This window comes from Lasiosphaeria miniovina (assembly GCF_030549165.1).
Source record: "Lasiosphaeria miniovina strain SMH2392-1A chromosome Unknown B0T26scaffold_1, whole genome shotgun sequence".
Lineage (NCBI taxonomy): Eukaryota > Fungi > Ascomycota > Sordariomycetes > Sordariales > Lasiosphaeriaceae > Lasiosphaeria > Lasiosphaeria miniovina.
The window spans coordinates 4,011,845-4,026,127 of record NW_026848220.1 but is presented as its reverse complement, the minus strand read 5'-3'; the positions used below and the strand labels follow the sequence as shown (position 1 = coordinate 4,026,127).

General features: G+C 54.4%; 5 protein-coding genes across 5 annotated transcripts; 3 read left to right on the top strand and 2 right to left on the bottom strand.

The window, feature by feature from the left end:
- Window positions 1-347: 347 nt before the first annotated feature.
- B0T26DRAFT_633878 (uncharacterized protein) lies at window positions 348-3,215 on the top strand (the record flags this gene model as incomplete). Its single annotated transcript, XM_060436577.1, has 4 exons — window positions 348-539; window positions 608-2,257; window positions 2,320-3,018; window positions 3,075-3,215. 4 exons carry the CDS (start codon window positions 348-350, stop codon window positions 3,213-3,215), a joined length of 2,682 nt encoding a protein of 893 aa, XP_060302987.1.
- A 1,060-nt stretch (window positions 3,216-4,275) lies between these two features.
- B0T26DRAFT_54437 (glycoside hydrolase family 16 protein) lies at window positions 4,276-5,961 on the bottom strand. Its single transcript, XM_060435576.1, has 3 exons — window positions 5,596-5,961; window positions 4,581-5,531; window positions 4,276-4,517 (listed from the first exon to the last, which is right to left on the bottom strand). Exons 1-3 carry the CDS (start codon window positions 5,705-5,707, stop codon window positions 4,447-4,449), a joined length of 1,134 nt encoding a protein of 377 aa, XP_060302986.1. The 5' UTR covers window positions 5,708-5,961; the 3' UTR covers window positions 4,276-4,446.
- A 1,884-nt stretch (window positions 5,962-7,845) lies between these two features.
- On the bottom strand, window positions 7,846-8,427 carry B0T26DRAFT_635564 (uncharacterized protein; the record flags this gene model as incomplete). The annotated part of the gene is made up of 2 exons (XM_060436735.1): window positions 7,846-8,193; window positions 8,260-8,427. 2 exons carry the CDS (start codon window positions 8,425-8,427, stop codon window positions 7,846-7,848), a joined length of 516 nt encoding a protein of 171 aa, XP_060302985.1.
- A 1,082-nt stretch (window positions 8,428-9,509) lies between these two features.
- On the top strand, window positions 9,510-10,229 carry B0T26DRAFT_610740 (uncharacterized protein; the record flags this gene model as incomplete). Its single annotated transcript, XM_060435895.1, has 3 exons — window positions 9,510-9,595; window positions 9,645-9,710; window positions 9,767-10,229. Coding segments are annotated over 3 exons (615 nt in total), but the record flags the coding sequence as incomplete, so codon positions are not given.
- A 1,117-nt stretch (window positions 10,230-11,346) lies between these two features.
- Window positions 11,347-13,963, top strand: B0T26DRAFT_687118 (aromatic amino acid aminotransferase). The gene is made up of 4 exons (XM_060440927.1): window positions 11,347-11,864; window positions 11,987-12,020; window positions 12,128-13,308; window positions 13,406-13,963. Exons 1-4 carry the CDS (start codon window positions 11,514-11,516, stop codon window positions 13,670-13,672), a joined length of 1,833 nt encoding a protein of 610 aa, XP_060302983.1. The 5' UTR covers window positions 11,347-11,513; the 3' UTR covers window positions 13,673-13,963.
- Window positions 13,964-14,283: the final 320 nt, after the last annotated feature.

The window sequence follows — 14,283 nt, the reverse complement described above, 5'->3', positions numbered from 1 at the left end:
TTTTCACCATGGCTTCCGACAGCTCTGACGACGATGTCCCCTTGGCACGAGCAAACGGGAACGGTAAGTTGAACCTTCTCTAACATGTCGTCACTCTACTTTAGTTTGTGCGACGCGAAAAGAGTTTTTACTGCACACCCCCAGCGCGCGTGCCCTTGCGTGTTCTCGTCGTTGCACCCACTGGTGGTGAGCGGGTCTGGTTGACGTGTCATTTCTGACCAACGGTACCCGGTGGCATTCTTCTGCAGGGTCTGCGTCGCAAGAGCATCCTCATTCACGCGACAAGTGTACTAACGATGATGGTGGTAGCTTCTGCACCCGCGGGCTCAAAGTCCTCCGGCCGTAAAATGGTCACCTCGCCATCCAGGACTCGGGGCAGTGCGCCCGGCATCTCCATTCGCAATGGCCCAATACCAGGTGGTGCTATGGATGTCGACGAGCCAGCCAATGGTACTGCGAAACGAAAGTCACGGAGTTCCATCGGCCAGGCAGTGAACTACAGAGACGCATCAGAGAGCGATGATGACGGCGCACCCCTAGTAAGCCGTTCTCGAGGCAAAATCGACATAATATGGACTGCGGCTTGGCTCAGAGCTAATTTTTACAGGCCAAACGCCAAAAATCCAGGCACAAGGCGGAGCTAGGAAGCGACGACGAGCCGATTGCCCATAAGAATGGCAAACTGCCTCCGTCCTATAAGGAAACCGCCATGGGCCTGTCATCGGATGACGACAAACCTCTGGGAGCAAAGCTAGCAGAAAAAAAGGCTAGCATTCAAAAAGCTGCCGCCAAGGAGGCCAAGGTGCTACGCCCTACTGACTCAAAAGTTAAGAAGCCAACACCCAAGAAGTCCATCAAGGACGAATCTGACGACGAGCCCCTCGCCAAACCGAAGAGAAGACAGTCCAACGGTGTCTCAGCGTCAGCCAAGAAGTCGAATGGCGTCAAGCAAGACCCCGATTCGGATTCAGATGCGCCCATCGCAAAGAAGACCAAGAAGGCTGTTGTAACCCCGAAAGCGGCCGCCAAGAAGGCCGCTCCAGCAGCCAAGGCCAAAGCTACTACTCCTAAGAAGACCGCAGCCAAGCTCAAGGCTGAGTCGTCAAAAGACAATAGCGACGATGAGGCAGAGGAAGAGTACCGCTGGTGGGATGCGCCAAAGAAAGAGGACGACTCGATCAAGTGGACAACACTTGAACACAACGGTGTCATGTTCGCCCCCCTCTACAAGCCACTGCCAAAGAACGTTAAAATGTATTATGATGGCAAGCCAGTCGAGCTGCACGTTGAAGCCGAAGAGGTGGCCACCTTTTTTGGCAACATGCTGAATTCGACGCAGAACGTCACAAACGAGGTCTTCCAGAACAATTTCTTCAACGACTTCAAGGACATTCTCAAGCAGACGGGTGGCGCAAAGGACAAGAGTGGCAACAAAGTCGAGATCAAGGAATTCGAGAAGCTCGACTTCACTCACATCTACGAACATTTCAAGACTATCAACGATGCCAAAAAGGCGCGGCCTGCTGCTGAGAAGAAGGCCGATGCTGCTGAGAGGGAAAAACTGGAAGCACCCTACAAGTACTGCAAGTGGGACGGGCGGAAGGAAAGAGTTGGCAATTTCCGCATCGAAGTTCCGGGCCTTTTCCGCGGCCGAGGAGAACATCCCAAAACTGGCAAGGTGAAGAGGCGTGTCATGCCTGAGCAGGTTACCATAAACATTGGCAAGGATGCCAAGGTACCGGAGCCTCCAAAGGGCCATCACTGGAAGGCTGTCCAGCACGACAACAAAGCGACCTGGCTGGCCATGTGGCAAGAGAATGTCAATGGCAACTACAAGTACGTGATGCTGGCAGCCGACAGTGCCGTCAAAGGCCAAGCCGACTTCAAGAAGTTCGAGAAAGCCCGCGAACTCAAGAAGCATATCGACCGCATTCGCGCCGACTATACTAGGGATCTGAAGGCAGACGCCATGGCGGACCGCCAGCGTGCAACTGCCGTCTATCTTATTGACCAGTTCGCATTGAGAGCCGGTAACGAAAAGGACACTGACAACGAGGCCGAGACGGTCGGCTGCTGCTCCCTCAAATTTGAGCACGTCACGCTCCAGGAGCCGGACATTGTTATTTTCGACTTTTTGGGCAAAGACAGCATTCGCTTTTACAATGAGTTTCAAGTGATCCCCCAGGTCTTCAGGAACCTGAGGCACTTCAAGAAGCCCCCAAAGGAAGAGGGCGATGATATCTTCGACAGACTGAACGTGAGTCAAAATTGAAGACCCGAGGTAGAAATCAGTTCCCCCCCTACTGACACAGCTTGCAGACCGGCCAACTCAACAAACACCTGTCGAGCTACATGCCCGGGCTAACCGCAAAGGTGTTTCGTACTTACAACGCATCGTACACCATGTCGAAGCTGCTTCGTGAGAAGATGGGAACGATCAAAGGGATGTCGGTCGCTGAAAAAATCAAGTTTTACAACGACTGCAATCGCGAGGTGGCTGTACTCTGCAACCACAAGAGAACAGTTGGTGCCGGGCACGAGACACAGATGGAAAAGCTAGGCGACCGTATTAAGGGCCTACACTACCAGAAATGGCGTGCAAAGATGATGATACTGGATGTTGACCCCAAGCAGAAAAAGAAGAAGGGTGCCGAGTACTTCCAGCTTCCGGCCGACCTAGATCAGGAATGGATTGAGCAACACCAGAAGTATCTCGTCGAGGAGCAACGGACCAAGATCCAGAAGAAGTTTGAGAAGGACAACGAGAAACGCAAGGCCGACAGCGAGAAACCGCTGCCCGATAAGGAGCTCAAGGAGCGCCTAAAGGCTGCAACGGAACTCGAGGCCAAGTTCAAGAAGGAGAACAAAACGAAGAAAGTCGAGGCTGAAGGCAAGGGTCCAACAGTTGAGAAGTTCATCGCCGCCGTCAAGAAGTACGATGAACGCATTCAAGTTCTCGAGCTGCAGTCTGCCGATCGTGAGGGCAATAAGGAGGTCGCCCTAGGCACATCCAAGATCGTAAGTTTCGCTCGCTCGTCTTGAGCTACAGGGTCTGTTGCTAACACGTTTGCCAGAATTATATTGACCCCCGTCTCACTGTCATCTTCTCAAATATCTCGGGCGTGCCGATCGAGAAGTTCTTCTCGAAGACTCTCCGCGACAAATTCAAGTGGGCTATCGAGTCGGTTGGTGACGACAGTGACTGGGAATTCTAAAGGGTTGCATCGCAACTAGCGTCGCGCCCCTCTACCCTTTGCTTTTTTTGTTTTCTCTTTTTGGTCTTGCAGCATTAGGCCATCGCATGGATGCGATCGGTCAGCCCATATCAATACAGCACAGACTCACGATGCGAATCATTTGCGCTCACTCAAATTTAACATATGTGCATTCGTAGGCTAGACTTTGGGGCCAAAGACAGGTACTCGGCGTTGACGGAAAAGCGGGATAGCTAGGCGAAATTTGTATTCCTCTTTAGTTGAGATGGCACTCTAGATTGGCCGTTGGTCCTTTTCGCTAGTTCGCACACTGGCTCGGCCAGCGTATGGCAGAGGCTTTTGTGTGGTGGAATGGCGCTTTATCGGATCTGCTTACTGGTCTAGAGAAAAGCGTCTAGAGAAAAGCAGCAAATATTTGTGAGGACTTTTATGTCAAAAGCGATGGCTTGACACTTAAAACAGAACAATGAGCTTTAGCAATAACTTATGCACTATTTATAGTCCTGCTCGGTTTGCGACCAGACTTGATATATATACAAATGTTACAAACTGCTGCCTAGACTATGCAATTATTCCTGCCGCCTGCCCGTTATCATACAACGCGTATTATTACCTGTCATTAGCCATAGGTTCGTCTCGGCCGTCTGTTTACGTCTGGTTTGTTCAGGCATCCAACTGCCACAGCCAGCTCTCGTTCTTCAAAGGGGTATCCAAAAAAGAAAAATATCTGTCCGTCCATCAATCTATCACTCCACACCGTGAGTACAATGACCAAAAAGGAAAAGAGGTAATCAAAATAAAAATAAAACAGTTTAATTCAGGCCCACCCTTTCCATTGCTTTTTCTCTACAACTCCCAAGAACCCTTATTACCAAAGAAAAGGTTATGAGAACCTGAGCCAGTGCCAAGGGATTTTCGTGTGAAAAATACAATGCGTGCCGAGGATTAGTAACGCCTTTTCCAAATGCATTTTGTTTTTGTTTCTGTTTTCGTTTTGATCTCGTGGGGTATCGTATCAGGAGGCTAAAATGCAGACAAGTGTTGGCGGAAAAATGGTTCGATCCACCGATGGGTGGGTTTGTGGTTGTCGGGGGTGATATTGATCGTTGCAAGCGGGTGCACTTGTTCGGGGGTGTTGCGTGATGGCGTTGAAACGCGAGAAAGGGGGTGTAGCAATTAATTGGCATCGCGGGATAGCTCGCATGATCGAAGAGGGTGACGTGGTATGGCATTAACACCAACCAACTGCGAAAAGTCCGAGAACAACGGACCCAATGAGTAGTAGAATTAGCTGAGGCGGTTCTAAAAAGCAGAGTTAGCACCACTTAAAGGAGATTGGACACAATAAGGGTCTGGTTAACGTACTGACAATACTCGAGCTGGCCGGGACAATCTTGCCTTCTGGCGTCATGACCCAGCCGCTCGGAATGGTGGAACCACCATTCGAAGGGGTGCCAGTGGCGACCCACGGCCAGCCGGTCTGGGTTAACGTGGCGCTGTTGGAACCCCTTCCAATGCCGCCGGCTGGGATCGATGGTGAGAGCGATGTGACGGCGGAAGCACTAGCCGTGACGGTAACGCTCCCGGCCTTGCCGAGGTTCCCGTTTATGGTGCCGCCGTCCGACTTGATGGACTGCCAGGTACCCGATGTGTCGCCGTACGTGTATGACTTGCCCGTCGAATAGTCACTCACAACGACGGACTTGACCGACATGGAGAAAGGCCCCTTGGAATAGTCGGTAGGACCACGCGCCCACTCAATGGTGCCGGAGGGGTTTGACGGGTCGCCGCCAGACCATGCACCGAACTTGATCTGCATGGGGGTCTGGGGATACTGGCCGGCGGCGTCGTTGAACGTAAGGGTTCGCACGGCGGTCCCATCGACATACCACATGATGCGGTCAGCGGTCCAGTCGATGGTGTACTTGATGAACTGGCCCTGGTTGTTGGCGGCGGGGTTGAACTGGCCGCGATTGAACGAGCCAGTCTGGCCTTTGCCAAAGTAGTTGGTCTGGACTTCGGTCGAGTCGGCGCCGAGCCACTCCATGTCGATCTCGTCGAGGTCGTCCGACTGGAGCACCAGAGAGCTCACGATACCGGCGCCGGGGGCACTCTTCATGGTGACCTCGACGCGGCCAAACATGATGTAGAAGACGCTTGTGAGCTGAGGCGCATCACCAGACTTGGCAACAGTGAATGTGGCTCCGTCAGCGCCGTACGTGGGTATCCCACCGCTTGCCACGAACGAATTGACCGCTCCGTTAGTGAACTCGACATCAACATTCATGCCTAACGCCGTGTTGGCCGGACAGGTTGCTGTGGTGGTGTTAGTCGAGCTAGGCCATCAAAGCTTTGCGGTTCAGGGGCCAGCCGTGCGTACTTGTGTACAAAGGGTTACATGAGCTCCAAGTTTGCGCAAAGGCTGCGTTGGCCAGCATCGCAGCAGCGATTACCGCCGTCGCGGCAACCCTCCAGCGCCTTGAGGACGCCATCGTGGCTCTAGGTTAGGCTCGGCCCTTGTTGGGGGAAGCAGTTGAGGCGAAAATTGTGGCCTGTGGTGTTGCGCTGTTGTAGGAAGCGAAGGCAGCAAGTGAGTACCTTCAGTGAGGTATGGGGTAGTGACGTATTCCGTATAAGAGGGGTCAATGGATGGATGAATGGAACAATGGACGGATGGGTGGATGATGAATGGGGGAGCCTCGAGACCCGGGTTCGTGTGTGATACAAATAAGGTTCGGAGCCCCAGACACAAATGCCTGCGTTATTGCGCGTCAATCAATTGAGACACGGTGTTTCTGTGCCGGTACAGGTCTCGAGAGTGAAACTTGCGTGTGTGCCGGTGATGCGGATCACGGAAGGAAAAGGCAGAGAACCGAGACGAGACAGGTACTCGTAATGGGAGATCGGGAAGGCGCAGTAGAGGTGCAGTAGAGGTGCATTGATTGTGCATACGGCTCAGGTCTACCTTACGTTTCCCAACCCGGCTTTTTGATGGGTTAAATGCAAGCACTGCCGCCAAATCAGACGGACGAGAATCGAGATCCCAACCTCCGAGAAAACGTCGTCATCAGCAGTAGAGCAGCTTCGAGTGGGAGTGTGGACCACTTCCAAGGCCGAATCCTGCCTTTCTGTGGGTGCGTTTTCTCTTGTTGTTTAAAAAAGGAGGTTGGGTGCTTGGGGAAACGCCCTGGTTGGGGGGACAGCACTGGCGCCAGCAGGGGGCGCGTGGCTTGCACCGCCCACGCCAACGTTGGCCAAGACGTTATGCGGGTGGCTGGTCAGTTTACGTGGCGGCCCCCAGCGTCCGTCCCACATACCTTAACGACTGTCAAATCGAGAACGGATGTTCGACGTCAATAGAACCCCTTCTGGGTTTATTACTCTGTATCCATATCCGTACTATATAACGGCAACCGATTAAAAGGAAACCATCAACTTTAAGCCACTCTAGACATTTGCCCGAACAGAAGAACCCACCAGTCGCGGCACTTCAGGCGACCCACTCAACTCACCTTTCAATGAGCACAGTTCCGGCTCAAACACCCACAGATCAATTGTTTGCCCGCTTCTTTGGTGATGGAAAGCGAATAGAGCCCCCCACCGATAGTGAGCTGATATTTCTCGGGTACGGGATACTTGCAGAGGCTCTCCGTGAGTTGCAACTCAATTCAGCCAGCGAAACAATAGAACAAGATAGAATAGACACAAGAACAGCCCAGTCAAAGGGCTATCCAAATAAAAAGTGAACAAGCCACGTGCATTTTGAAGTTCGGCATGATTGCGGGTGGGTTGAAACCGAAACATGGACTGGAAGCGACAAAGTTTCTCCGAGTAGTAATGTTCCTGCCTGATGGGCTAGTATTTTCCTGATCTGGCGTCCATGCCCTCGACAGGACAGGAAGGCACACCCAGCTGGCAGCAAGACTAAGGTACCTTACCAAAGATAACTAATAAACTTGAGCTCGCGTCTTAAGAAGAACCTAGAAATACCGACCTAGCAAAGAAGAAGCCCTACGGTAGGTACGGATACTGGATACCAAACCGAGCCACCTCAGGCATCTTCCGAGGTCGAGACCATCGTCCGTCGCGTGCGCCATGCGCTTTCTTTGTCAGACTCCTTGGGATGCTTTCAAACTTTACATTTTCTTCGCTCGACACTCGACACTCGACACTCACATGCTTAAACATCAAGACATTCATTTCTCATATCAACCGAAATAAACAAAACATGGAAGTCCCGGGGCCAAAGAATCGATCGCTCAGTTGCTCAATGAAGGCATCAGTTTCATCTACGAACCGGCGAGCAAGCCAAGGCTGAGCTAGGATGCCATTTGCCAACGCAAACTTCTTTTAATTCAAGGCAAGCAATGCCGAAAACGGTCCCAAAGGTCCGCAACAACTCTTTAGTAACCCCGTAACTTGTAAGTCTAACCATGTTGCGTCTCCAGATCATAAGGGCCGGCTTTGCTGGAGAGGGCGTTCATGGCTAGTAAACGTATATTCCATATCAATCCTCCCAAAAATGGCTGGTTTAGTGGCTTCGTTCGCTTTCCAGGGGAGTTGTCCAGCCTCGCCGGCGAAGAAATGGCCGTTGCTCTGTTTGCCCACTCGGATGTCCTCCGGCCGAGACTCAGCCCAGCAGTCGGACCTTCTCTTCGTCGAGCAGGGCGTTCCTGGTCTCGACTACCCACCGCCGGTGAAGGTTATGTCCGGAAATGCTGATGGCCATGGCTAAACATGTCGCCCACGGGAGATATCCAAGCAATATCAGGTTCGAGCTCGCCCGAAGACCATATCCGATGATGGCGGCCGCGGCAAGCACAATCATGTAAACGGCGAACTGGAGGGGATCCTTGTCTTGCCGCCGATGTGCAAACGATGACACGCAACAGCCGAAAAGGAGACAGGAACAAAGCATGAGGCCTGGAGAAGGGTGAAGAAGGTCGACAGTGCGGCTTTCACCGTGATTCTCGTGTGACTAAAACGGATGCCGGGTCAGCCAAGGAACGCCATGTGGTCCTTCCGGGGTAGATTTGGTACCAACACTGCTGTCTCCTCGTGTCAAATCGTTTTGAACAGTGAAGCGCCAAGTCACAATACTGCAGAGAGCCCCGAGGCCGATCTCAGAGGTCTCCGACAACCAAGTCCATGGCCCCGCATGTTGGCTGGGATCCTCGGCGTTTTGGTGTGAAGAGCATGAACCGCAATTCATTGGAACGGTAGGTGGCTTGACGGCAGAATGATTGCCTCAAAGTCTACTCGAGGAATCTGAGGACCGAGCGGCCATGGCCTCCCGAGAGCCTCTACGCAGGGCCTACACGGTGTAGAGGCGCACCTCTAAATACATACAAAGCCCGACTACCCGTTTCCTGTCCTCGGAATCACCAGCCTTACCGGTTGGCAGCTCAAAGGAGATTATGATTGTCATGGCTCGGCCGGAACGCCTGCGTGATGCCAATCCTGCCGGGCAACTGCACCAACTGCACGTTCCTCACGCCCGAGTGCATGCGTCTTTATTTCCGATTTGGTCAAGATACGGGGGAGGCCATCCGAGGTTGCCTCGATGTCTCTCCACATCATGCGTTCCTACCCAAGGCAAAGAATGGTGTGAGGTAAAGCAGGCAAAAAAGGCGAACTGCTAGGCTGACGACACTCACCGAGATTGGCTAGCCAATCCGAGACCCGCGAGGCGAAGCCGCGCCCCCAAGGCAGAACGGCATCCGCCCAGACGAACACCAATAAGCACTACCACAAAGAGTCGGGGCTCTGCCCGACGACCAAAAGTCGAGGAAGTCGTGCGAACCACCGGGGTCCGCGACCTGCAACACATAATGTTCTATTGGCTCCCCGCAATGTCGGTAAGCGTGCTTTCTCTGTCGAGTTTGAGCGAGGCAGTGCTTCTCGGTGCAAACGGGAGAAAAGGAAGGGAGAAGAAGCAGCCTTAAGAAACACGAAGAACTGGTGCCGCGTGCTTTTGTCAAGTCAGGTTTCCAGGTATTTACACCACAGAGATCCCGCCAGACCCGTAAAAGGAACTTGCCTTTTTCTTGTGATTTGATGCACGGCGAGACCAGGCTCCCATCCACTCTACTCAAGCTTCCTTTTCGCTCCCACAGTCCTCAATCCACATCTTCTGGTTGACTCGGGTCACCGGAGCCAAAGGACTCACACCCCTTCTCTCATACTCACCGACGCTATAGCTCGGCCACTATGAGCCGCCCCATGGATCACCTTCAGGGCGTCCTTGACTCGCACAGGAGGCTGGAATCGCGCGGCGGGGTGTTTTGCCAGATCTCCAAGATCTTGTCCGCCGGGAGTATGATTGGAAGCGCCATCTTGTTCCCTTTGGCGCATGCCGAAGGGCTTTGGTTTCGCGCCGTGTAAGGCCGTTCACCAATGCTCGTCGATGAGGTGCTAACCGGGGCCCAGCACCCTCTCCATCTTCGTGCTTACGGCTGTTGTCTTCCACGGACTCCACATTAGGCCGTTTGTGAGGTAACGCCTTCACCGGGCGCACGCATCGCTGCCTGGCACTCACTGACAATGCCCAGAATCGGCCCATACTCGGTGCCGGTGATGCTGGTCCTGCTGCTGCTAGCTGTGTTGGCCGGCGGGCCTTCAAAGACGGACCTCGTTCCGTGGATGCCACTTTTTATTGTCTGCTCCAGCCTGGTCACCGTGGGGATTTATGAGCTCACCGAGCGCCCTTGTCCCTGTGGGAGAAACGTGGAGACGCCGGATGAGTTCTCGGGCGTGTCAGTTGATTCTTGGAGCGACGACCCTTTCCGGGCAGCCTTCGGCAGCCAAAAACGTCGGCCGCCGAGCCAGTCCAATCGTTTCAACCCCCTCTACTTTGCCCGGTGTGGGCCGTCGTCTCAGTACTATGCTGAGACTGAGGCTGGGTCATCGGACATCTCTCTCTCCAGTACAGGCCAGTGTCGGGCGCATTGGGACCCTTTAACGCGAGGATACTTCACTTCCGAGCATACCCCGGAGCCAAATGAGGAACTGCCAGGACAATCACCCATCGGGATTGGATTTGACCGGGAGCCGGTCTCGGTCTCGGACCACGCGTCAAACAGGTCCAACTACCCTCTGCTCGGCCCCCTGTGACGACGGGCAAAGGAGCGAGTTCCAGCATGTACACTAGAGCCGCGGTTTTGTATCTCGTCCTCTCGACGTGCAATGTCTACCTGGGACGGGTAGGAGGTTTACTATTGCATATACTGCGTTGGAGCGTCAAGGTTTCCTTTGGTAAGCTTTTGGTAAGCGCCAACGTAATCTGATCTGCGACTACAGGCCAGCGAATATTTCTTTTCTCTCTCAAGTCCGGAATATGATATCAGGATAGGAGACGTTTCTCCTGGACCGTCCACCGGATGCCACTGGACGTCGTTAGCCAGGACAGTCGGAAGTACAGCCTCAGACACGCCCCGCAAGGAAAGAGGGCACACGTCTGTAACCTAGGAGTTTTACGGACTCTTCCACGCCATGAGGTTGGTGGTCAGTTCTCGAACGTGGCCAGAATCTCGGGGCTGTTTGAGTCACAATATACGAACCAACTACGGAGTATTAGCAACATACAGGAGCCGATATCCACAGGCGTGGAGCGGGATTTGGCATGGGGAGGAGAAGGCGAATAGAAAATGTCGACTCAGGTCACTCGCGGAAGCCTAGCTGTGGACAAAGCACATCTCAGTCATGATCTACAGCAGGTCTGGAAGCACAATGGAAGAAAGGCCTTGTGTACTCGACTTGGATTCGCTAAACGGCGAGATAACAGCGTCTTGGTGGTACTGTATCTCGAAAGCAAATTAATGATGGAGGTTGGTCTCCTCCCGCATGTACATGGATGCAAAACCAAGGTAGTCATGAATTAGAATTGTACATACATACACATAGCTTAGTTAAGACAGGTGTCTTTGTCTCACTGGGTCAGGTTGTCCGACTTGTTGTTACGTACTGTATTACAGGGGAGATCGAGACCAGGGCGCGGTTGGCTTCAAAGGCGTCCCTCCAGCCCGTTGGTAGCCGTCTTTAGCCCCGTGATCACTAACAACCCCGCCATCGGACCCTTATCAGTCTGGGGGCAGAGAGCCGACTGGGGTGCCCTCAGCGTTATCGTCGACCATGTTGACATTGGGTATTCTTTTCCTTTCTTGCGACATAAACTAGGGACTCTGAAGGTTTCTTTTTATTTTATTTTTTTTATTTATTTTTTATTCATATTGTATTTGCCACCTCACTGCATTACAGTTCGTTCCGTGCCTGGGGCACCGAGGCATCGGAAGCACCGAAATGCGGAGATCAGCTGGACTTGGCGCCCGCGCCCGCGGCGTCACCGGCTTAGTGATACAAAATACACGGCCAACCCCATCATCACCAGCGCCACGCCCCGCCTCATCGCGGATACAGATCCGCAACAGCATCGTCTCCAGGTCGCTGTTCCACTCCAAGTTCAGAGACAACAGCCCGGAGGCGCTGGGAACCGCGGTCAACCTCGTCCCAGACGTTGCTGCTACCCCCGTTCTTGCGCCAAAGAACCCCCGCCATGTCACCATCGCCGACATCCTCAACCGCCGCGCCAAGGCCGGCAGGCTCGTCGCTGGTACCGCTGCCTACTCGGACAGCGACATGTTCAAGGGTCCCGTATGCATTTGCTCATGCTTAAGCCTAACCCTTGCGCCTATATGTTCTATGTTCTATTCGCCCACCCCCTTTTGTCGCTTTGCTGGAAAGGGGACTAACATCGCCGTCGGCTGGTGTTCTAGTCATTAGGCAAGCCAAAGGCCAAGAGGTGGGACCGTACGTTGCCTCCTTTCTTTTTTCTCTTTTTTTCTTCTTCTTCTTCATTTCTACTTTCCGACCCTCCCCCTATTCAGACCCAGGCCAGACCCTAACACCGCGTACAGACCATCTCACCGATGAGAGCAAGGCCCGTGAGCCCTGCATGCTCAAGCAGGCGGCCAAGCACCTCAAGAAGCCTGGGCTGATCTCGCTCGGCGGCGGGCTGCCCTGCGCCGAGAACTTCCCCATCGAGTCGCTGAGCATGAAGGTGCCGCGGGCGCCGCACTTCTCCGAGGAGGCGACGCGCGAGCTCGGAGAGGAGCTGCGCATCGGCAAGTACGACGTAGCGGCAGGCGAGTCCGAGTATGACCTGTCGATCGCGCTCAACTATGGGCAATCGATGGGGTCGGCGCAGATGATGCGCTTTGTCACCGAACACACGGAGCTCGTGTGCCGCCCACCCTACGCCGACTGGCGGTGCGCTCTCACCGTCGGCAGCACCGGCGCCCTAGAGCAGGCCCTCCGCATGCTATGCGACCGCGCCCGCCACGACGCTGTTCTCACTGAGGAGTATAGCTTCTCCACCGCCCTCGAGACCGCCGCGCCCCTCGGCATCCATCTCTTCGGCGTCGCCATGGACGCCCAGGGCCTGCTGCCCGACGCCATGGACGCCATGCTGCGCGACTGGGACCCGGCGCAGCGAGGGGGTGCCAGGCGCCCGCACGTCCTCTACACCGTGCCGTCGGGCCAGAACCCGACTGGCGCCACCCAGGGCGAGCAGCGACGCCGCGACATCTACGACGTGGCCCGCCGCCACGACGTCTTCATCATCGAGGACGAGCCGTACTACTTTCTGCAGATGCTGCCGTATGCAGGGAAGACAGAAGCAGCGGCGGGGGCGGGGGCGCAAAAGACATTGCCGGCGAACGAGGAGTCGGTCGAGGACTTTCTAGCCTCGTTAATCCCGTCGCTACTGAGCATGGACACGGACGGGCGCGTGCTGCGCATGGACTCGTTCTCCAAGGTGGTGGTGCCGGGGTCGCGCATCGGCTGGATCACGGCGTCGGAGCAGGTCGCCGAGCGCTACATCCGCCACGCCGAGGTCGCCAGTCAGGGGCCCAGCGGCGTCTCGCAGGTCCTGTTGCACCGCCTGCTCGACACGCACTGGGGCCACGACGGCTACCTGCGCTGGCTGATGCACCTGCGGCAAGAGTACACGGCCCGCCGCGACGTCCTGCTCACCGCCTGCTCCGCCCACCTCCCCCGCGACGTCGTCAGCTGGGACCCGCCCGCCGCGGGCATGTTTGTGAGTTTTCCTATCTCTTCTCTCTACAACACCGCACCAGATCCCCCATTTTCCGAAGAGAGAAGAAAAAGGGGCAACTAACAAAACAACAACACAGCACTGGCTAAAGATCGCGCACGAGGCCCACCCGGACGCGGGGTCCAAGTCGGTCCTCGCCATCGAGGACGACATCTTCAACCGGTGCATCGCCAAGGGCGTGCTCGTGGCGCGCGGGTCGTGGTTCCGCACCGAGCGCGGCGAGCTCGCCAGCCCGCCCACCGACCTCTTCTTCCGCGCCACCTTCGCCGCTGCCACGCCCGAGAACATGGCCGAGGCTATCCGCCGGTTCGGCGCCGCTGTGCGTGAGAGTTTTAGGCTGGAGTAGACTGGGTACCTTCGTATGTAGCTAATGTGGTGTGGTGTGGTGGTGCATGGGGGAGTTGGGTACCTAGGTATGTGTCTAGCACTTGAGATGGTATTGGTATTTGTGTGTAAATAGGCAGGCAGGCAGGAATAGCCGTAGCTCCAGGTTCTCGATCTTCTGCTAGCGGGCTTCTAGAACTTGAGCTTGGGTAAATATTCGTTTAGGAAAATGACAAGCAAAGTCAAATCCCTTTCTTTCTTTTTCCTTTTTAAACGGAAAAGAAAGAAGGCCAAGAAACTACAAATTGCGGTGCCTAACACGAGAGTCTCTGCCAACCCGAAATATGGATATCTGCTTTGCGTCCAAGGTATGTACAAGCGGTAACTTAAATCATCACATTACACCGGCAAGTCCGTCAACAACTCTCTACGTTGTTACAGAAAAGAGGGCTCACGAGGATTTTGTGTCTCTCGTGCTGTACTCTTGCATATCACCCAACCCAGCCAATAGATCCCCAGAGTCCCAGGCTTTCAAACTGACCAATTGGGCTCATTACGTTCTGTGCTTGTTCGACTTCTTAAAAACTTGCGTTATGTAAAAGCAGCCCTGACCCAGCCTTAACCTCAACCGCA

Coding starts and splice junctions, on each gene's coding strand:
- B0T26DRAFT_54437 (XM_060435576.1), bottom strand. CDS start 5,707: ATGGCGTCCTCAAGGCGCTGGAGGGTTGCCGCGACGGCGGTAATCGCT. Junction 5,532..5,595: donor ATGTAACCCTTTGTACACAA/GTACGCACGGCT, acceptor ACACCACCACAG/CAACCTGTCCGGCCAACACG. Junction 4,518..4,580: donor GGCCAGCTCGAGTATTGTCA/GTACGTTAACCA, acceptor TCTGCTTTTTAG/AACCGCCTCAGCTAATTCTA.
- B0T26DRAFT_687118 (XM_060440927.1), top strand. CDS start 11,514: ATGCGGAGATCAGCTGGACTTGGCGCCCGCGCCCGCGGCGTCACCGGC. Junction 11,865..11,986: donor GCGACATGTTCAAGGGTCCC/GTATGCATTTGC, acceptor CTGGTGTTCTAG/TCATTAGGCAAGCCAAAGGC. Junction 12,021..12,127: donor AAAGGCCAAGAGGTGGGACC/GTACGTTGCCTC, acceptor CACCGCGTACAG/ACCATCTCACCGATGAGAGC.